The 23,488-nt window shown below is 39.8% G+C and overlaps 1 protein-coding gene across 1 annotated transcript in view; it reads right to left on the bottom strand.

Moving 5' to 3' along the window:
• Window positions 1-468: 468 nt before the first annotated feature.
• The window catches only part of mtmr14 (myotubularin related protein 14), a 32,527-nt gene continuing 9,507 nt past the window's right edge, over window positions 469-23,488 (bottom strand). Inside the window, exons 5-19 of the mRNA XM_073467464.1 lie at window positions 22,075-22,135; window positions 21,643-21,765; window positions 20,856-20,929; window positions 19,598-19,668; window positions 19,430-19,504; window positions 18,849-18,915; window positions 16,378-16,463; window positions 15,808-15,884; window positions 14,503-14,539; window positions 13,733-13,803; window positions 13,342-13,400; window positions 10,916-11,048; window positions 7,407-7,583; window positions 4,408-4,614; window positions 469-3,353 (exon numbers count right to left, since the gene is read on the bottom strand). Coding sequence (XP_073323565.1) covers window positions 3,173-3,353; window positions 4,408-4,614; window positions 7,407-7,583; window positions 10,916-11,048; window positions 13,342-13,400; window positions 13,733-13,803; window positions 14,503-14,539; window positions 15,808-15,884; window positions 16,378-16,463; window positions 18,849-18,915; window positions 19,430-19,504; window positions 19,598-19,668; window positions 20,856-20,929; window positions 21,643-21,765; window positions 22,075-22,135 — 1,499 coding nt within the window. The 3' untranslated portion in view covers window positions 469-3,172. The remainder of the gene's footprint in view (window positions 3,354-4,407; window positions 4,615-7,406; window positions 7,584-10,915; window positions 11,049-13,341; window positions 13,401-13,732; window positions 13,804-14,502; window positions 14,540-15,807; window positions 15,885-16,377; window positions 16,464-18,848; window positions 18,916-19,429; window positions 19,505-19,597; window positions 19,669-20,855; window positions 20,930-21,642; window positions 21,766-22,074; window positions 22,136-23,488) is intronic.

Here is a 23,488-nt window from a genome sequence, read left to right as displayed (position 1 = left end):
ACAATGTATGTTTAGTTTTCACGGTGGATTTGGAGAGAGAACTTCAAATAAACCAGTAGCAAGAAAGCCACTTGTGACTGCCTCTACTTTGAGGGAATTAAACAACTTTCTATGGACAGGACGACTGCTGATGTGTCGTTTATTTAGTCAATTATGTTTCTGTGATGAAGTTGCTTTTCTATCTCTAAGTGAACTGACCTTGATGTGTTGTCACTTTGGCTCTGCCTGATCGTGCTTTGACTACGACTGATCCAGTTTCTGTAGTGTTTTAGAATTTGTGCACTGCCCCCTTCCAAACCTTTATTCTAGCCATGATTTGACGCTGACAAAGCCCCTTTTGCTTAGAATAACAATTTGACTTCTGACACTTTCACTTACCGTTTGAATCCTCAAACTTCCTGATATCACATTTCATGTGTTAAAGCAATTTAATATGAACAAGAAATAAATAAATGAGCAAGTCCCAAATTTGTTCTGTTTTTTCATTTATTCACAATTGCCACCTGCTGCTCAGTTCAGTTTTCATTGTAGCCTGCCACCTGCCAACAATGAATAAAACAAAAAGATAGAATTACTTAAAAATGCATCAACTGTACAAAGAAGAACACTCCTTGGATGAGTGCAATGCAGCATTTCAATATAAGATTCTGAAATAAAAATTAATTTGTAAAACAAATAAAACCATCATATGCCGCACTTGAGATAAATGTGGAGGATGTCATGCAAAACCAGCGAGTGAAAAAGTGACAAACTGAGTGAGAAAGTTATTTGGGAAAATCTGAAGTAACTCAGAATGAGACATTTTTTTTTTTACACATACATTTTTCAGCCATTTGAAAATGACAATAATGCTTTAGAAAGTGCCCTGTGATTGGCTGCTAAACAGCGACAGTAGAAATTATACCAAAATAACAACAAATTATATGAATATGAAATGAAATCTCCTCTTCAAAAAATAATCTTAAAAACAAAGCTTGAGACCGGACAGGGAGATGAGGCCATGCCTGAAATTCTCAAATAAAGCTGGACAGACTGTTCGACTGTCACTTTGTGCAGGGGTACGAAATTCAACCATTTTGACAGCCCAGGCAGAGAACTGATGCAGGCAGTCAATGAAACAAATTCCTTACTGCATCAAGGATAAAGGGATAAGGACTCACGTGGCTTCAAAACAGCCAGACTTCAAATTCTGACAGTTAAAAGAACAGTTCAACTTTTTGTGAAATGTCAATTCAAATTCTCTCTGAGAGTGAGATGTGAAAATCAATACCACTTTCATGTCAGCTAACCGAGCATAAAGACTAAAAACCACAGTCCACAGATAAAACAGTCTCTGTTTGGTTATCGCTTCAACAGGCTAAATACAACATCTAAATAAGCTTCCACCTCAGTCTTTATGGTAATCTAGGCTAAACACCTCCCGGTTCTAGCTCTGTGCTGAACCGAGACATGACTGATGACTATCTTCTCATCTCACCATGAAAGAAAGTGAATACATTTTTCCCCAAACTCCTCCTAGAGTTACTTCTTAAATTAATAAAATCCTCTTCAGACACGACAATGAGTTCAACTAGCTGAAATCCCATCTCACCAACCTAATCAGGGGTGTGCATAAGACTCAACAGCTGTATGTTACTGTCCAAAAAAACAAGTCTTACAGTCCTGCAACCAAATGGGTGATAAAGCAGCAACGCAAAAGCTTCTTCACAAAGCTAATGCTACTAATGCTCTCACTGTCATTAACAATCAGCTGCAAACACCCCAAGCTTCTTCAAACCATTTAAATAACAAAAAAAGCAACTTGAACTGGACCAGAGGAAGAAGAGATCTGAGCCAGTGTCACTGAAGATAAAAAAGGCACAACAAAAGGTCCTGAGGTACAGCAGCTGACAAACACCAACAAGCTAGCTTAAAATAAAAACTGAATTCTCTGAAGAAGATGGCTTGAACATGTGAATCCAGCTGAGAGTCGCCCGGGTAGAAAAGTCTAAGTGTGACCTGAAAGAAGGTACACGTGTTTTTGAACAATAGTTGTGGGTTAACAGCTGGGCGGAACTCTAAGCACAGGCAGGGGTCACATGGACCTCACTTCACTGGAGTCCGATGAGAAAGAACATTGAAAAGGCATTCGGTTCAGATTTGCTACCACAATGCTCAGTGCCTCTTGTGCTACCATGTCAGTGCTACTGAAGAAGAAGAAGAAATGGTTGGATATGGACTCAAGTGGAGGATATGAGACATTAGACTGGTGAAGTGAAAAGATCGTCACTTCAGCCTCTAGATTACGATTTCCACAAAACCGTGCTCTGTGAGGCAATCAATAACAGTCCCTGTAGACTTTTAGTCTGTAACTGAAATTCCTAATCAAGTCACAGAATCTGACAGGACATAACACATCCACTTACTCAAACTGCTGAAGCTTCATATTAGCTTCAGCTTAACAAGGACTGCAAATTTTTGTCTACAGCAAGGAGGAGGGCTGACTTCACCATCAGAAGGAATTATTATAGCAGCCAAAGTCTTTTAAAAATTCAGCCTTATCCTTTAAGTCTAGACCTCACAGCGGTTAGCTTAAACTGCTAAGATATTTTGATTTCAATCAACGGTGCCGAATTAGAAACCAAAAACAGCCTGGTACCATTTCTGTCAGACCACATTAAGTGCTGTATTTATCTCATCTTCAAAATCCACCTGAACAAAATAACTTTCTCTGCTTGGATTAAGAATAGCAGCACAAAACAAGATAACTAAAAACATATATCTTCCTGTTCATGTGACGGCCACTTTAGGGATTTTAAAAGTAGTGAAAAGATCAAGGAAGAATTATTTTTATCCTGCTTGAAACAGGTACACATCCCATGTTCTCAGCAATTTATATTTTATCCCTTTTTGATTCTGTGGCTGAAAGATTTCCCTCCCTGAATGTGACAGATGAACTCAACATGGAAGATTAAAAGTCCAGAGAAAAGCCAGAGAAGCACAGAAAAAATGACATCCTGGCTTATAAGGTTTGAAAACAAAATCAAAAGAAATTCATAAAAAAATAGAATGCTTCACCCCTGAACTGAACAGAGATGTTTGGCACTTTATTGTACCGAGTCCAGACATGTAGAATCAGCTGCGGATGGATGGATAAAAGCAGAAGGAGAGTCTGAAGTCACATTAAGAGGGCTCAGACGATGGCGTTGGTGCCCCGGAGGCCTACTCCACGGGCAAACTGCTCCAGCAGGCCGGAGATGGCGCCGGAGGGACTGGGCGCTGATGACTTGAGGCCAACGGTGGAGCTGTAGGCTGCGAGGAAGACTTCCCGCACCGCCTCCAGACGAGCCTGACGCTCAGAGGGGAAGGGACACCTGCAGAGGAGAGAGGAAGGAGGGAGAGGGCAGGATAAGAAGACAGGAAGAAAAAAGTTAGGGGGGGAAATCTGATTTTTAAAGTGCTGTAAAACAGAAAGAAGAAAAGGAAAAAAAGTCTGTGAAGAAATCAGAGGAGAAAAGAACAGAATGATGCAGGCAGAGACAGTTTGGATTAGCCCCACTTGGGCCACAATGTACTCCTGAATTGACCATCACAGAGCTCACACCCTCCTCATCATCATCTCTCTGCTTCTTGCCCTTCTTCCCAGTTTCTCTCATTCAGTCAGAATTAAGATAGAAAGATGCTGTTTGCCTTTTCAGACTGCTAGCGATGTTGCCAGGACAGATTTAATTTGGCTGTCAGATCAAGCAAAAATTAAAATGTTTCCCCTGCTGTGTGCCTCGAACAGAAGGATGAGTCAGAGGGAGAACCTGGTGGAAAACTCATCCCCCCTGATCCTCCTCCTTGTCTATCGCTCGGTTCAGTAGGGGGGCAGAGATCAGCCACAAAAACTGCAGTTTCCCGACAGGAAACCACCTCTGCTGAGTGATGTTCATTTTCCTTACTTAATTGTTTTTTAAAGTATACTGATCAAGATATGCACTGATCTGGACACAGTAAATGCTTTCTGTTGGACAAACACTCTTTCTAAAGTTCTTAGTTTTATTTACCACTTTTCTACTGCGCTATTTTGTTATTAATAGGCCGACATATATGCCAACACTGCACACATGGAGTGGGACAAAACAAACATTTTTTGTATGCAGATATAATAATGGTCCCAAATGTTGTCAAATTGCATTTTTTTAATTCAAAAAACATAAAAGGGAGAACCCCCAAACCCCCTGACCAAATACATGCACCTAAGTCTTCCAGAAAGCTGGGAAAACAGTGACATAATTGTTCTCATTTACTCATTTGTGTAATGGATTTAAATCCCTGTCAAACCCCCCTGAACTGAAACACCTGGAATATACAGGACTGACGGACTTGTTTTCATTAACAGAAAATCTTACAGAGGGACAGTGGTGGAGACGATGTGTGACTTACATCCGTCCACTGGGTCCTTCATCCTGAAAACTGAAGGGCAGTGGGGAGTCGTAGGCAGCAGCGACAGCAGACGAGGTGGATGAAACTGAGGCCAGAGGTAGTGGGAAGTGAGCGTGGTCATGGATGCTGCCACAGCCCGAAACTATCTGCCAACTCCCGTACTCTGTAGAGAGGGAGGAACCTGACCGAGTGTAGTCTGCTGCTAACCTGAGAGACAAATAAAAGCGAGAATTAACAGGTGGAACAGGTAGTCACATCTTAGTTACCAAGCATCCAGGTATGCAAAGGTCTTCCTCACTGCATAATGAAAAATTAATTTTTTGAGAACATCATAATTATTAGACAGACAGACACAGACTGGCTGCTGCTGCTGCTGCTAGCAGTGGCTTCTGCATGCCCTCTCTGTTTACATGGAGTTTGCCTTTGATAATTATCAATAAATATGATTAATCGATTTTCCTTTATCCCCTTTGAATGAGCAAGAAAGCCGGAGGGGGAATGAGAGGGAGGGAGTCTTAAATAAGACGTTACATACCGAACAGGTTATTACAGCTCCACTATGAACTTTTCACCCCACATTTGAATGAATGTTCAGACTTCAAATAAAAAGTGACAGCCCTGTGATCTGTAAATATCAAATCAACAAAATTGACAGATTTCTTCTTATATAATGCATTACAAAAGAAAAACAGTATTGGTTTATTATTAGTAAAAGTATTATTCTGCACATTGTTCATCAAGCTCATACAAGTCCTCCACAGGCTTAGACACATATGTGTCCTGTATTGCAACCACTTCAGTCAAGTCAAGACTTAGTCTAGTCTTAGACTTAGAGATGAGATCATTTCCACATCACAGAAAGGTTTTTATAAATAACTACTTATATGTGGCTTTCTGGTTAAAGGTGCTATATTTAAGAACTGGCCAACTGTCAAATTCATACTCAGAACAAACAGAGCAGCATATCACCAGAGTAACTGCTAACTGTAGCTGTCATTAGTTAGTGAGCTCATTTAGACATGCATCTAGTGGTCCAGACTAGGAGCTCAAAGCAACAGGGTAGTGCTGGTGTTAACACCACTAGCACAGAAGCTTTGGACCGGGAACTGGCAGGGCTAACTGATTAGCATGCTAACTTCAGTTATCTCTCCAACACAATTCATTGACGTCATTACATCAAAACTATTATTTTTGACATTTTATTGATCATTTTAGTTTCAACTAAAACACCTGTAAGTAATGTTCAAAGAAATTACAAGGATTTATAAATTGTTATGAAACAGTCTCAGTTTAATACCAATGCCTTACTCACATCCACTTGTAAAGAACATGTATATCATGGCAGTCTTGAGTTCCAATGATTTCCACAACTCTCATTTTTCTGTGATGGAGTGAGTGAACACATACTACTTTGTCACAGAAAACGTTCATGAAGTTTGGTTCAATAATTAATTTATTACAGGTCTTCTGAAAATGTGGCCAAATCTGCTGGATCAAAAATATACACACAGGGATTTGAACAACCAGTTTAGGTGATTATAGAAAGCTGTGTGAATCAAATGTTCTTTGTAGCATGGCCTCATAACTTCTTCTGAGTGATAATGAATAATAACAGCTGGTGACTTTTCTGGGCCCATTTTAAAAGGGCTTGTTTGATACACCCACTAGACTCAGCCACAAACACTACAATGGGAAAGTCTAAAAAGCTCAGCATTGATCTGAAAGAGCTCATTATTGATTTGAACAAGTCAGGAAACAGTTACAAGTCCCAAGATCAACTGTACAAACAACTGTTTGTAAGTATAAAGTGCATGGCACAGTTGTGTCACTGCCACGATCAGGAAGAAAATACAAACTATCACCTGCTGCTGAGAGAAAACTGGTCAAGATGGTCAAGAGTCAACCAAAAACCACCAAAAAGCAAGTCTGCAATGAATTAGAAGCTGCTGGAAGACATGTGACAGTGTCCACAGTCAGGTGTGTTTTACATCAACATGAGCTGAGAGGCTGCCGTGCAAGAAAGAAGCCCTCGATCCAGATGCAGCACCTTAAAGCTCGACTGAAGTAAAATAGTCAGCAGAAGATTGGGTCTTGGGCGCACTTGGGTGTTCCAACAGGACAATGATCCCAAACACACATCAAAAGTGGTAAAGGAACGACTGAATCAGGCTAGAATAGAGGTTTCGGAATGGCTTTCACAAAGTCCTGACTTGAACCCCATCGAGAACATGTGGACTGTGCTGAAGAAACAAGTCTGTGCCAGGAAGTCAACAAATTTAGTTGAACTTCACCAATTCTGTCAAGAGGAGTGGTTAAAAATTCAGCCAGAGGACGACCAGAAGCTTGTGGATGGCTTAAAAGAGACATTTAACCAAATATTAGAATTACTGTATGAATATTTTAATCCAGCAGATTGGTCACAGATTTGGATACAAGACCATCAGTGAGAAGATACATTGGCTATTTCTATATAGTTATTCTTTATGGCTGTCACTGGGTCAGATTCTGACTGATCTGGGTTGAAAAATTCATAAAAATTAAAACTGTTTTTATGGCGTAGTGCTGAGGATGAATTAAGGATCCTCACAACCTGAGGAAAGAAGCAGAAGAATGCTCTGTAGTCTGCTGGTATGGTACTAAAACAAAAAACAACAAAGTTTACTTTGTTCATTTTACTTTGCCATTGTCATATTACATTTAGTGATCGTACATATAGACACATTAACTCATCGATACGCATCTGCAAACAGCTGTGTTTAAAAAGTAAAATAGTATTAAAAATATGTTGGGTCTTTCCATCACCCACTTTCAAAATAAATGCACATGCTAGCTGGATCAAGATCTTTACCACAGGCGGTGGTGCTTGTGCTGTGCGGTGGTAAAAGCACTGTGCTTCTGGTGATCATCCAAAATTTACATTATTGAAGTTAATTGTGTGTAGAAAAACAAGATGGCGTGCAAACTTGGACTGGATGATGGAGTTGTTTGGAGTCACTCACCTTCTTCCAGGGACAGCCAATGGACTGCTACCAGTGCGTGTGACACCGTGTTCTGATTGGTTTGAGGAGGATGAGCTGGAAGACCTGGCCTCGTTGAGTGGATGGGAGAGGTGCTCTTCCAGAGGGTTCTGTTTATTCCAAACAACCATCTGAGGAGAGGAGGTGGTACCTTTTCTCCTGAGGAGAGAAAGAAAACATCAACATCCACAGAGGAGGAGGAGGAAGAGCAAGAGGAAGAGGAAGAGGAAGAGGAAGAAGAAGTGGAAGAGGAGGAAGAGGAAGACAATGAGAAAGAGGAGGGGCACCATTGCAGTGCTAACAGCCTGTGATGTAAGTTTACCAAATGATTGATGACATTGATGTCGGCCATCAATTATAATAGAATAATCTTTATTTATCATACAATGAACCTGTTGTGAAACTGGTTCTCTGCATGTAACCCATCCCTGAGGAGCAGTGGGCAGCCAACATACAGCGCCCGGGAACCAACTCCAGAGATGGTTTGGTGCCTTGGTCAAGGGAACTGACCAGAAAATTAACCTAATATACATGTTTTGATGGTGAACTGGAGAAAGATGCTGTTTCATTACTTTGTTCCAAATCAGTCCAATTCTGGGGCCATGGCCTTATTAGGATGGACATCAGCACTGCATTAAAAAACACTGAAAGAGACCACTGCGTTGGCACAGAGATGGTCTGAACAAAGACAGCTCTGGCATGACGCACTGTTGCCTGGCCAAAAATAAAAAGTTGGGTCTGGCTCACGTTGCCATGTTGCACTTCTCTTCTTTCTTTTGACACGTCATCCTTCAACACACCAAGTTTGAAAGTGAAGTGCAAGTGCATTCCTGGACATAAACAATGTATTGCTACTACTAACATCACTATCACTGAGATAGTGAGGTTAATATGGGATGGATATTTGTACTGTCTTATGATGTTGAATTTTACTGTCAATAACATTTTAATGTCACCATGCAATGCATTGTGGGTTGTTCACCTTGAGTACAGTCAACAAGGTTTGGGGCTCACAAAGTCAATCAGAGTCTTCAAGCACTTGCTGATTCCACAGTATGACAGCCCTGAACTCTCACAAACTTATCGGGTGCGTGTGGGAAAGCCTGTGTGAATCTATTATGGTTGGAATTTGCATATTTTTCCTTGTTTTTCTATTTTTTATAGTGATTCTTGTAAATATGTGTTTTTGTGTATATATGTACTTGGATGACCTAAGAGCTGTTAGGACCCCCTGGGGTTTGTATGTTATGGACTTGACCCATTTCCTGTGCGTAAGTATTAAAAGTGAAAAGTGTTGTCCTTGGCCCCAGGGATTATACATAGAGTATGATTTGACAGATCATGGTGATCTTGATTTGGTGAGGTTTTGCATGTGATTGTCGACACAGCTCCAGTACAGCTGTGGACCATCAGGTAATTTTGGGCTTTTTTAAGGACTATATCAATTGGTGAGTGTTATCTCTTATGTCTGTTGCTCATATTTCAGTGTCTCACTGGCACCTGTAGCAGAGAACGCCTTGACCAAGGCTGCCTCTTCAGTTTTTGTAAAGCGGTGCAGTTTTCAGTCTGAGCCCTGACATACATGTTTTTCTGAGGGCTGGTGTTCATGGAAACTCTCAAACTCAAACATATTGATTAAATATGAATGATAAACACACATATATTAACTCTCCAAAACACATGATTAAATATTTAGTAAGGGCTAAAGTCGGACAAGGTGTCCATTATCAGGAATTAACGTATGACATGGAGGCCTCCGTGAAGTCAGTTAATTCCTGATGGAACAATGGACACCGTGAAGGGCATTATCCAGCTTATACCATGGTCGCTTGCCAAAGAAAAAAACATTAAGACAAACTGTGTATATTTTCGTGTGTTTTATGATCAAAATATGAAGTTTTTCACAAGCAGTAACTCCATTTCCCTGGAAAAAACCTGAGAGTTTGACTAATAGCTGAAACAGTCATTACAGGTCATTACAGAGGTTCTCATGTGATGGAAACGTTGTTCACTACTCCAGTAAATACTTTAGGACGGACCTTAGATATAACTTAGCAACAGGAGATAAACTAGTCCGCTCAGCTCATTGCATGCTTCAGCTCAGCTGTTAGCCAGACATCTAACGTTATGCTAGCAAGATTCAAAGTCAATAACATTGTGTACGGTCGACAAACAGTAAATATCATTTCACAGCATGTTTAACAACAAGACAAACTATCTAACCAGCCATGTCACTGTCCCCAAATAAAATTAAAAACCTTTCACTAACAAATGAGTGTCCGGCTGCAGACTGAAATAGTGAGTTAAACAGTGAACAGGATGTGGGAGGATCTCTTTATACAGTCAGCTCAAGGGAACAGCATAGCAGCTGTAGTGAGGAGTAAACACACATAAAGTCAGTTTACCAGCTTTTTAAAATCAAACAGGGTTACTCACCAGGATGATGCACTGAGGGACTACACTTTGGGTTGTAAATAAAATATTATGATTTTTCTTTTTTATTTAATTTATTTCAAGCATCAAGGTACAAAAGCTTATGCCGCACATGAAAATTCCAACAGTCTCTGGGTCCTTGAACGCACCACGGACGTGTATACCGGTGCAGAGACACAGATCGGCTGAACGATCGTTAGTGTGTGCGTCGCTTAAGATGTAAGTTTCTGTGTTTTTTTGTTGTGTTACACTCTGTTGATGTTGTGTTTATCCATGAGTCTATTTTGATGACTTAGCAGTAGTTTTGCCATCGGTTTGTATAATGTGATGAACAATTGGCCACTAATGAATGACGTGGAGCTAGCTGCTAACTAGCAATAGCCTCAGAGGTTTATGCTGCTGTATTGCTAATCTCTGTTGTTTATACATTGCGCACTGAATGTTAATTGATCAGTGACAGTGTATGTCCCTCTTATGTTGCATCTAAGCCTATAGACTAATACTCATTCAGGTTTAATTGATTAATGCTGACTTTAAGTTCATAACTAATCTGGAGCTGTATTTCAGTTGTTATCTGGTTATAGATATATATCTAGCTCAGTTTATTTTTATGTTTACGTTGTACTTTATTTCTAATCAGTCTGTATTGTTGTGCTTGTATTGCAGCAACCACACACTCACCCACAAAACGCCGATAAACAGCTTGAACTGGATTAAAGGACTCTGCCTCTTATTAATGCACTCACCTGAACATTACAACAGTGTCCTGACCGGACACCCTGAAGCGATTACTGCCACCCAAGATCCCTATATAGTCTGTCATACAGTCGAGCTGTCTGCAACCAGCTGATGCTGCTCATTTTAGATACAGGATATGGCGCATTATTTTTGGACAGTAAACAGGAAGTTTCACTGGAACTACTTGAGGAGGTCCAGAAGTGTCCATATATCAAAAGTTGATTCACACCTTCCGGCCAATCAGTACTGAGTATTCACCCAGACCATGGTATAACAGAGAAATAAATCCCTGACTCTATGAGCCTGTGTGTGACACTGACCAGCTGGAGGCCTGTTGTTGGCTGGAGAACATGTCGACAGTATCGTTGGTGAGGCTGGAGGCACCGCCAGCCTCCTCAGTGATGAGGGAGAACTCGCTGCTCAGACTGGTCACACTGCCACGATCCCTTGACTCTGAAACCAAACATACAGCAGGGCTGTTAGTTCCCATTACTAAGTTGACAGACATTTTTCACAGTAGCCCTTTTGACATATTGTAGGAGGAAAGACCCAGGTGTTTAGAGAGCTGAAGTGAAACTACAACTGGTGGGTTCTGTTCCAGAATTAAGAAAACCTCATTTGAAATCCCACAGACAGCTTTACATTTAGGGCATTTAGCAGACGCTTTTGTCCAAAGTGACTTACAATAAGTATATTTGTCACAAGAAAGAAACCACAACATATCACCGTTGATAAAGTAGAAAAAATAGAAACAATATTCAAGCCCTCATCTGAGCAAAGTAGCTGCCATTTATCAAGGATACCTTTCATAAGTGCTATGATATAAGTGCTAAAGATAGGAACATATAAGTGTATATGATTTTTTTTTTTTTTTTTTTGGGGGGGGGGGGGGGGGGGGGGGGGGAGTCATGCTATTAAGCGAAGTGCTCGCACAGGGGCGTGTGGTCTGATCAGTTTTTAGAGGTAGATGGGTGCAGTTCCGTTGACGGCCTTTAAGGCCAGCACCATGGTCTTGAATCTGATGCGGGCCTCAACAGGAAGCCAGTGGAGGTCGCGGAGGAGGGGGGTCACATGGGAGAATTTGGGTAGATTGAAAATGAGGCGCGCTGCAGCGTTCTGGATACGTTGCAATGGTTTAGTTGCAGAGGTTGGGAGTCCAACCAAGAGCGAGTTGCAGTAGTCGAGGCGGGAGATGACCAGTGATTGAACCAGGAGTTGCGTCTCTTCCTTTGTGAGGAAAGACCGGATCCTGCGGATGTTGTAAAGGGCAAATCTGCAGGATCGGGCCACCGCGGTGATGTTGGGAGTGCAGGATAGTCCGTCGTCGAGGATTACATCCAGGTTCCTCGCAGTCGATGAAGGCGATACCGTGAAGTCCTCGACAGTGACTGACAGGTCCATGTGAGGGCAGTCTTTCCCTGGGATGAAGAGGAGTTCAGTTTTGCTAAGGTTGAGCTTGAGATGATGGGCAGTTGTCCAAGTGGAGATGTCTGCCAGACATTCCGAGATGCACGTGGCAGCTTTACTACGCTCATAAACATCTAGCCTTGGAAGAGAGCTTTTCTTAACAGCATGTTGTGTGGCTCACTGTATATGTTTAGATGAGGATATACAAAGCAAGAACAGCACTGTTCAACATTGGGATTACAACGTTCTCCTGCTTGGCTTGTCAGCTAAGGAACCACCAGCACCTTTTCTTCAAAGACTGGTAACGCTGAACTGGGCCTAGAAAGCACACAGCATAGCATAGCACGGATAAGCACAGGACTTTTTGAACTCAGATTGAACACGTGCATTACATCAACCAATGTGTTTGTTCACTCTTCAGGTGTTATTTTGTAGTCAGGTTATTAGTTTGCTTTAGTTTGCGGCTAATTTGATGCTAGTTGAATTATGCTTCACACAGACTCAGGGTCCTGGCATACAACTAACCATCTTCTCTAACCTGGCACCACAACACACACACTCCTTCAGCCTGGACCATATCACACCTACATGTGATATCAGTGAGCTAATGGTGTGAGCACCACCATTGTTTCTGTGTTTCTTCCCTATCCTATCAAAGAAACAAGTGGTGATCCACCATCTTGGACCTGAGTCCAACCCTTCGATCAGCCATTTGTCCATGCCAGGCAGCATGGCACTTTGAACCCTAGCCACCATTATGTTTTTGATCTTCCAGGCACGCACGCACGCACGCACGCACGCACACACGCACACACCTTCACTCTTTTCACATTTTGTTATGTTGCAGCCTTATGCTATTATTTTTCCCCTCATCAATCTACACTCAATACACCGTAATGGCAAAGTGGAAACTTTTCCAAATTTTTGAAATTATTGCATTCAGAAAAACTGAAACATCACATTGACATGAGTATTCAGACCCTTTGCTATGACACTTGAAATTTAGCTGAGGTGCCTCCCATTTCTCTTGATCATCTTTAAGATGTTTCTCTACCTTGACTGGAGTCCACCTGTAAATTCAATTGATTGGACATGACTTGGAGAGTCACACACCTGTCTATATAAAAGGTCTCACAGCTGACAATGCATAACAGAGCAAAAAGCATGTTTCCACTTTGTCGTTAAGGTGTATTCAGTGTAGATTGTCTGAATACTTTCTGAATGCACTGTATAAAATATATCATATATAATATGTGATTGTTAAATGAGTCACCGCCATTAAAGGTCTATCAGAGGTACCCTGTTTGTAGGCAGGAATATATGAGACATACAGACTTACTTAACTGGCAGAATTCTTCCACATTGAATTCACTGTCTTTGAAGTGGGAATTCTTCCTTCTGAAAACAAAAAAAATTATGTTGATGAAATCATCGGGAATCAAAAGAAGAGAAAGAATACTTGATTCACACGGCTGACGCTTGCCTCCAGAAACCGGTCATTCAGTGAGTTAGTTATTTACTGTATCTGTGTTACTGTGAACTTTAGCAAAAGAAAAGACAAGCAGAAAATTGCTAACTAGAGAGAGACAGAGAGAGACAGAGACAGAGAGAAAGACAGACGGACTGACAGGAAACAGAAGAAAGAAAGAAAGAAAGAAAGAAAGAAAGAAAGAAAGAAAGAAAGATAATAGACATACATAAAACATAATAAGATAAATGGAGGAACTCACCTCAGTTTCTTTACAGCAGAGAACTTCTCTGAGACAATGTGCTTCAAAAAATTGAAGCAAAAAAAGAAAATCTGAAGGAGAAAAAAGCATTTTTGATCAGAGCAGAAACACAGCCATCAAAGATAAATGAGTCTACCCAGTAGGTGTCCTCATACATACTGTTATTTCACGTGAAACAGTAGTGTGTGTGAAGTGAACAACACCACAGTGAGCTGTTGCCAGCAGCTACAGAAAAGGGACTATATTTGATTCTGTTCCACAGAAACTGCTCTTGGTGTAGATACAGGTTTTTCTGCAGACAGAGACACCAGAACATGACACTGATGTTGATCTTTTAGACCACTTATTGAACAATGTGCATTTTCTGGGTCTATAGTCTCCAAATGTTTCGTCTGCAATTGCACAGTTTTATCTGGCACATTACATTCCTGATGACCCTTAGAACAAAACCTGGAGATAAAGCTGCAAATTCCTGTACAGTTGGATCACAATTTAGTATGTTCCAATGTTTTCAATTAATCATTTTTTCCTCTGCTGACACATTACTCAATTTAAACACTAACGTGCCCTTACTTTGTTTGGAATTTTCTCACAATCTGACAATTACAATAATTGCATTTCGACCTCAAAAACTGCCACAAGGAATATTATTTGGCAGGATCAGGATGATGATGAAAACGCATTCCTGTCAGTCCCTTTTCAGTAAATTAAAGCTAAATCATTCTGATCATAGAAAAAATATGTAAAACTTCAGTGTAATATAAACTTACCTCCTCCCCTTTGGAGAGTCGATCTGGCAGCATATGACTGCAAATAGAGACAGAAAAATATAACGCTTTATTTGCCGGTTGTTACTAATTTATGTCAAAAAACTACTCAAGAAAATCTCATTGTGTCCATGCAGAGAACCTTAAAAAAATGAAAAAATTCCTTAAACCTGCATTAGTTAACATTGTTATATGAGTACCAGATGTAATAAGTCAGTGAGATTCAATTATGATTAAAGAACTAGTCACTGTTTTCACGGCATCCTCTTACTACCGAAGAGTTGTTCCTATCAAGTAGTTGACAAAGAAATCTGTGGCACCATGGTGACCAAGCATTGCTAAAACCTCCATACATAAAATTAAACTATTTCGCTGGATATTACTCAGGGCTGAGTGAGGAAAGGCTTATTTTGGAATTAGGGCAAAGTGAACCCTTTAACTCAGCCAAACAGAGCATAAGTCAAGGACTTCACTGGGGACCATGATTTGCTTTTTGATTGTTTTCCCCATTAACATACACTGACTACTTAAAAAAAATGTTCAGAGGTTTACGAGCACTGGTGCAGAATCTACTACACTCCCCTGAGAGTGATTTTGTAACAGTGACTACAGCTGAGTACAGAAATCAAAGATTACTCCACAAATAACCTCAAGTCCAAATATGATTCAGTAGTGACTGATGAGGTTAAGTCCAGCATGTACAGCACCTATGAGCACTCCCTCTGTTTCTCTACTTTATCCAACTCCTTCATCACTCATCTCTCTCTCTCTTTCACACACACACAACCACACCCTTTCTACTTGGACAATGTCCTGAGGGCTTGGGCAAGCCTGCTGATGCATAATTACACAGGCTAGCTGGCAGTGAAGGGCCTTTTTACGAGACTGCCTCTGATGAGCTCAAATTGGAGCGACTGTGCTGGTTATTATGAAAGGAGAATCCCAAGAGAGTGTGTGAGTGTGTGTGTGTGTGTGTGTGTGTGTGTGTGTGTGAGAGAGTGAGAGTGAGAGTGAGAGTGAGAGAGAGAGAGAGAGAGAGAGAGAAAATGTGGAGTGGGAGGATAAAAGACTTGGTCAAGAGGCATACTAGCGGCCCTGTGTTGTCCTGGCTTCCCTCTCCCACTGCTCTCCATGCTTCATCAGCCAGTCATTTTTCAGTTATGCATCGTAGACAAACACAGTGCTTCTCAGACCAGATGGCAATGAGAAGCGGCACATGCACCTTTAAAGTATTTATGCTGACTAATGTGCTGTGAATTATGGCTCATGGGGAAGTCATGAAATTATGATAGTGATGATTATTTTTACCCGAAGAGGAACCAGTCGTAAGCAATGGTCAGATACAGGATCTGGGCCGGCTCAAGGCTGGCATGCACCGCACCATCCTGTGAAAAATACATGACATGAGTGAATCAAATATTTCAAACATCCCTTGTTAAATAAATCACCACGGGCCAATCACCCACAGGACGTCATCCAGCTCAGAACACCCAAACTGTATTTTTTAAAATTCTGTTTGAAAGACAGTTCCGTGTGTGGTCTGTGATTTCATGAGAAGCTGCCAGTGTGGATCATATCTTGAGAAAAAAAAATTACATATTTATAACATAGGGTTTTATTTTTAATAAAGGCAGAGCAGACAGAAGAAACTCATTATAGTGCATGTTTGATATGGTAAATGAGTTTTATATGGAGAGATATGAATGAGAAGGGTGGGCAGGGTTGAGGCAGATGGATCCAGCATGGGATTACTGAAGTCACTAATGAATGTTGGAGGGGCCAAATGAGCTGCCGTCTGGCGGGGAGTCGTGTGGCGAGACACCAGGGGAGAATACATCAGATAAAAGGCAAGAAAGAGAAGAAAAAGTGAGAACTTACTGCCCACAGAGAGAGCCTGAGGAGGGACACAAACAGAGGCGTTCGGTCCCAGCCTGATATGCAGTGCACCAGGAGGCCACTCTCATCTGCAACAACACACATCTTCACATTCAAGACCAATAGCTACACTGGAATGTGCTGATTTAAAATCATAAGTTCATTATGAGCAGACAGGGTCATTACAATGGAGAAGCAAGTATTTTGTAATGTACACCTGATGATTTCCTTTAGCAAGTAATGCCCTACATCCAAAAATCAGATGATACAAGACTGAATGAAGACAGAAGTGTAAGATTGTAAATAAACATATTCAGTGTTGCAGTGGTAAATAAACAACATTAGTAAACTCCACTCATTCATCCTTCAGTTATCATCACACCACCAATATAAACATCAAACTATCCTTTAAGGACACTAGCATCAATGTTAAACAACCAGTATTTAATAGGTTGTACACATACATACATAAGTTAACCTGAACTAACCTCAGCCTCCTTCCATAGACTACAAACTGAGCAACAAAGAACTAGTTTGTGCTGCATTCAGTTTTTTTTTCATGTAGATACAACACTGACATATTATCGCCTGATAAAGCTGTTATTTGGGCTGCACAATAATGATAAAAAAAATATCATAGTGTCTATTTCAAAAGATATTATAATTGTGATATGATTCACAATTAGAGGGAATTATCACTTTTGCACTACTTTAATTTTTAAAAAACTATTAAAATCATGATGATGCGACAACTGTTGGTGTCTGAACCACACAAACACACGTCACACATTTTACTGTACCTTTATCAAAAAATTGACATATTGCACTTCAACATATTTTGAGTTCAATGTTATTTCAAGTAATTGTTCATCCCTAGTTGCTATGATCAATGTTAAAAAAAGTAAAAACCCACACCATCAGCCTCTGGCTGTTGATTTGTGTTTTAACATGGACCCAAATGCTTTTGTTACATTGAAAACATAATGATGTGCAGCGGAATGTATCTTTTAACTGACTACAACTGCACTTACTGCATATGGCTGTGTGAGTCTCAGGTCAAAACAAGACGGTGAGCTTTCATTTTTGGGATTGAGTCTTAAATTTATCAACCTGGCAGTGCTATGAAACTCACTTTTCACTCAGTTTGTGTAATATGGATAAGTTAACATCTACAGTCACCGTGCAACCACCATCTGACTGGTAGATCAAGACCCCAAAGGGGGAGCCCTGTTTGATTTAAGCTCTCATCGAATTTTTTTTACTATCAATCATTATCAAATGATGCTGGTGAGAGGAAACAATAAATTATAATAGAAACTCTCAAAACCACAATGCCAGCTGTAGTCATTTCCTGCATACAGGCAGTTCATTTTAACAAAGTATTGACACTTTGACACATTTTTGTATAAAAGGGCCTCTATACAAAAAGTATAAATTAAAGACTGGTGTATTTCCGTGGCAAATATGCACGATTTATGTGCTGCTGTCTTGCCTGGTGTAGCCAATTTCACTGATTACAGTGGACACGTAGTGTGCAGTGTAGCCAAGCTGTAAGACAGGAATGTTTAGTTTCAGTTATTGAAAAAAAAAAAAAAAGATTGGTCAAAATGCTTTTTCAGTTTTTCACCTTTACTTTCTCCTTTTGTAAAAGGTGATTCTGTTAAGTTACTCTCCTGTTTAAATAAAGATACTGAAAAAAAAAATGCTATATTCTGATTAGGTATAATAAAACATAATGCAGTGTATTCACTGCGTGTCACATAATGTCTGAGCAGCTGATTAACACAGACAGTAATTTGTGATATGTTAATTCTCCTGGGGGTATTAGCATAGTTGTTGCTCTGGGCCACAGCAGTACACACTTGAAACAGGTGAATTGAAACAAGCACCACACACTTGCATTTTTTAGAGCTGCATCTAACTGATTATTTATATCATGAATGATTGATAAATCATTATGTCTATAAAAATGTCATGATATTATTTTAAAAAAACACAATACAATTTCCCCAAACCCAAGGTGACAACTTCAAGTTGCTTGTTATTTCTGGCAAACAATCCAAAATGGAAAGGTATTTACTTTACAGTTATACAAGATAAAGAAAAGCAGCAAATCTGCACACTGAGAAGCTGAAACTAGACTCAAATTATTAATCCATAATCAAAATTAACTAATTAAGTAAATTAACGATCAATATTCTCGGTTATTACAAATAATCAGTTGGTTGAAAATGACTATGGACAACTTAGATTTTTTTCTGTGTCATTGTAAATTGAATACCTAATTGAGTACTGCTAAAGTCTGGAAGTATTTTAAGGCCTCACTTTGATATCTGCTGACTAAACATTTGGCTCTCTATCAATACAAGAAAGGAATAAGCAAGTCAGCCATCAGCCACAGTCCAAAACTACTATGAACCCTCAACACAACTTTATCTGATCCTCCTCCCGTCAACATCACCACCACCACCTACCATCACTGTTGATGATGTGGAGCAGCAGCTTCAGGTAGTTCTGGGTCTGCTCCACCAGGTCCCAAGACTGAACAACACACACATAAGAGTAAATACACTGTTGATTCGACAGAGAAATTAAAGCTTTGGTTGCACAGTGAGGATTTAAACCAAGCCCTTTACAATTCCCCTTTAAGTTGAAAACATCATCTTCAGAATCATACAGCATGTTCTGTATCAGCTTGTTCCAGTTCTTTGTTTAATTAAACTAAATATTTAAGACCAACCCTGTTGTTTAAGGCTGCAACATCATTTTATACACATTTCTTCAAATGCAGCTTTACATATATGCTAACTGGCTTCTAAAATAAAGGTCTGTGGGTTTAAACTATGTTTGGCTGCTCAACATGAGTCACTGAGGTTTAAACCACACTGTGAATATTAATGTATGTGTGCAGTGCAAGTGGTTGTGAATCATGACCAAAGCACTTTGCAGGTTGAACAACAGATGGCAGTGACACACCACAAACACGTACTGAGAGAAACTGAGTCACAACCCGAGGGGAGGGGAGAGGAGGGGAGGGGAGAGGTGGGGAGGTCACCTGATATTGTGTCCAGTCAATGTTCAAGTTCTGAGTAAAGCACACAGGGATTGTCAAAGGAGCGTCCACATAGTCCTGTCAGTGAAGACACAGTGATATCAGATCAATACTACAGAGCCAAACAACTGTTTAATCCCAGACTGGGTAGCCTCACAGCAGGCTCTGTACCTGATTCCAGTTGAACACCAGACCCTCTGCTGTGTAGTCTCGGTCTTTGTAGTCCTTAAAAAACTCGCATCCTAAAAAAAGACAAGAAAGACATATTTACATAAATGATGGAATTTTCTTCAAAATTCAAATAATAAACTGTTATCTCTTTTACATGGTTCGAGAATATTAACACATTCGCTAGTGAGAAACTATTTTATTATGTTTTTAAATCCTGTTTCATGACATTTGAAAGTGTGTTGTGTCTGATTTGACCGATTTATTTAAATTGAACATTATGTCAATAATTTTAACATGTCTTTTTGTCCATTATTCCATAATGATAAAACAGGGCAAATGTTTTGGTTCTGCTACTTTCTACTTTCATTTTGTGCTGTCCGTTTTTTGTAAAGGACGAAAAACGATCATTTGAAAATAAAATATTTTTCCCCTCTATGTTACACAAGTCTGTTCCTAGAAGTAGGTAATATGATTTTATTTTTTATTTTTTTATAAAAGGTGACAGTTATAGAACAACTTTTATAAGGATGTGTGATATAAATGTGATGTATGTGTTGTGTTTTTAAAGGATTTTGACCAAAATATGTACTGAGGAGGATTTTTACAGTGTTAAAAAAGAGCTGTGTAAGCTGTAGTGACTCAGTTTCTGCTGCTGCCTGCTGACAAAATTAGATTGAAAATGTTCGACAGTGGTCCCCAGTTAATCATGAAGGTACCTCATAAAGATGGCGATCTCAACATCATTCAGATTTTACATATTAGACATTTCTAACAACAAAAGTCAGAATAGATAATGGAGAAACAGAAAAAAAACCTGACCACCTACCACATTCAAGTGATGAATTAATCAATTAAACGATAACAATAATGATAATTATTGGTCCTCTGCACGTACAATGAATCTATGAACAGAGTAATGTTATGGTCTCGGACAGGGGCGCTCTTCGTCAAGTAACGGCTTTTGTATTGTATGTTTTTGACAACTGTTGAAGCTGCTGAGGACTACACAGGTTTTCCCTGATGTCCTAAACATTGTTGTCAAGAGTAACATTATAAAGAAAGTAAAAGGTAAAAGTAGAAATCTGTTCATTTCTTAAGATAGCTTGCATTCAAACGCATGGATATTGTAGGGAGACGGCACCACAATACGGAGACCTGTCTACTTCCGATATTTCGCAGGATTCGCGTACAGTGTTGGTCTGCAGTTCATTGTGGAGTTCTACTGGAGTGACTGAGAGCATTAACACAAGGAGCTTACCTGGGTAAGGCACAGAGAGCAAAGTGAAGTCTGCATAGCGTTGGGCCTTGTCCGCCTTCTCAGAGGAAGTCACACTGCAGAGAGCCAGAAGAGAATCACTGTGAACATTCATGGGCAAATACAGTATTTTTGTGCACAATACAGGGCCTCTTTACTGACCAAAGGGGCAAAACCACAGCAATAGCAGTATCAGTGTTTATTTTGGCACATATGCAAAGGACAATGCTGGCAGTGGAAATATGGTCTCCAACCCAACCTTTGATTGTTAGTGTTCTTATAATTCAGAATTTGAAGTATTACATTGTATTTAAATCATTCTTTAACATGCTGTTGAATAATTGCTATACTGATTGTTTACCTTTTACTATTAGGCTAACATTATTCCATTCCTTGCATCCTTCTTTAGGGTTAGGGGTTGGTCCTCATATGTTAGCTGCTCTTTTGATCATTCACTATGCATTTTCAGTCAACCATCTCTTGTGAAATATATATTTTCAAAAAAGTACCAGCACCATCTGTTTCACATGTAACCTACCAGCCAATATCAACAACTGCAGTGGATTAGCCCCTAAAATATGATAAATGATGTGACAGCGAGAACCAAGATCTGTGTATATACACAGAGCTGGAAAATCACAAGCATACTCAGTCTCCTAACTCAATTCATGGCAGAAGCTGAAGCCAAACACAAGAGTCAATAGTCAGATGCCTCTCTACAAAGTCCAGTGGAAACAGTGACCTAAATAACAGGCAGCTTGTGGAAGAAATAGTCCGTGCTGTTCCTTACTTTAGGCCAAACTTAACCTTCTTGTTCTCCACCATCAGGTCACAGATGTAGCGAACTGAGAGGTAACGCAGCAGCTTAATGTCGTGACCTCGAACCTTGTCAAAGAGCTGGGAGTCCCCATTCCTGAGGAGAGAGGAGAGGGAAGGAGGGAGACACAAAGTGTGTGGAGGGAGTAAAGGAGGAGAGAGGAAGAAAGGAGGAAAATGAAATTAACAGAATAAAATGGACTATCTCTGGCAAGATGTTTTACTTTGATGACACGTTTAAAAGCCATATCTCAGTCAGTAATGTATTCCTTTTTTACAATGAGGTCAGTCATTGTTGTGTTTTATTGTTGTCACATGTGATTAGTGTCACACATGGCCTGAGCTCATCGACACACCAGTGTCAGATGGTCATTGTGCACTAATCTAGTTAAAGTGAACTGATTACCTGACTGCGCTGTCATCCTCCAGAACCTCCTCAGACTCTGTCCATGTATCATCAGCACCCCCTAAAAAAACACAGAATATATTCACTCAAAGTGAGGCTAATGATTAGGACACAAACTCACAACATTTGTTATTTCAAATACTAGCCTATTGGGTTGGTTTCAGGGTTGAAAACAAGTTAAGTTCTAAATATAGTATCTTTTAGAGCCATTTCGCTCTGCAAATATTAAGTCAGATATAAGGGACATGATTGTGTTGGGAACAGGCACTGAATAAGAGCAACTGAAAATGTCATTATAAGTATCATTTTAGGGACACATACAAACTTAAATAATACATGTATTTATCTAATGCTCATTTATGCAGAGCAAGTATATATTGTATGACATTTATAAAACAATTATAAGCCCGACAAATGAATCAGCAGCCCAAAATGATTACCCAGTTTCTGCTCATCACTGATGTGTGATCTGTGTGAACATATATAAGAGTAACAGCGAGTTGCAGTACAGAATAGAGATGTCAAAAATATAGATTTTTTGATACATATGGATTTTGAATATTAGGCCTAAGCATCATGGGATTTTTTAAAAATGTGTAACACATTTTTGTTCAAAAACCATTGTAAACATACAAGTAGCAAATATCCCCATATCATTATAATGCAAGCTATTGAAGCTGTCATACTTTGCAGGCCCCACATGACTGCAGAATGGGTTGAAAAAATGATAGACACGTACTACATTAAGACTAGCAAGCTAACTTGCTAGCTGAAGACCCAAAGTGAGCCAGGCCTCCGGTGTGGGAGCAAGGCATGTGTAGTCAGATCTATGCACTCTGGTGTCGATCAACCAATAAGTGAAAAGTTGACTCCATGACACACTTTAATTGATAGCCCCCACAACAGCATAACGAAGCAAAAATTAATAAAGAAATGTAAACGAAAATTGTTTTAATTAAATGTGAAAGTAAATAAATTGTTGAATTAATACAAAAGTAAATGATTAAGGCAAAATATCAAATTACGTCACATTAAAAATTAGTTAATGCCTACATTTATGTTTAATGTTATTTTTGTTGCATTTAATGGAATATTAATTTATTCTATTCCATTCTGATTTTAGCAGTTTCAGTCCTCATAGAACTTTTAAGGTGGACCAGCAACTGTTTGTGTTTGTCGTAATAATTACAGACGGGCAGTTGATACAGCAAGTGTGACTCTGAGCACACTCTTAGTTGTTTGTTTGGGAAGGATGCACTTTCTGATGACATCTCGCTCCTGTTCTTATGGAGGTTGAATGCACTTATTGTAAGTGCTTTGTATAAAGGCATTTGCCAAATGAATGGCGGTAATGTAAAAGCCCAGTCAGCAGACTGGGTCTGCAGGCTTCTCCAGATAACCTGTTTACCTAATG

This window comes from Pagrus major, chromosome 6 (assembly GCF_040436345.1).
Source record: "Pagrus major chromosome 6, Pma_NU_1.0".
NCBI classification, from domain to species: domain Eukaryota; kingdom Metazoa; phylum Chordata; class Actinopteri; order Spariformes; family Sparidae; genus Pagrus; species Pagrus major.
Note: the sequence above shows the minus strand (reverse complement) of the source record. Positions and strands in the feature narration are given on the sequence as shown.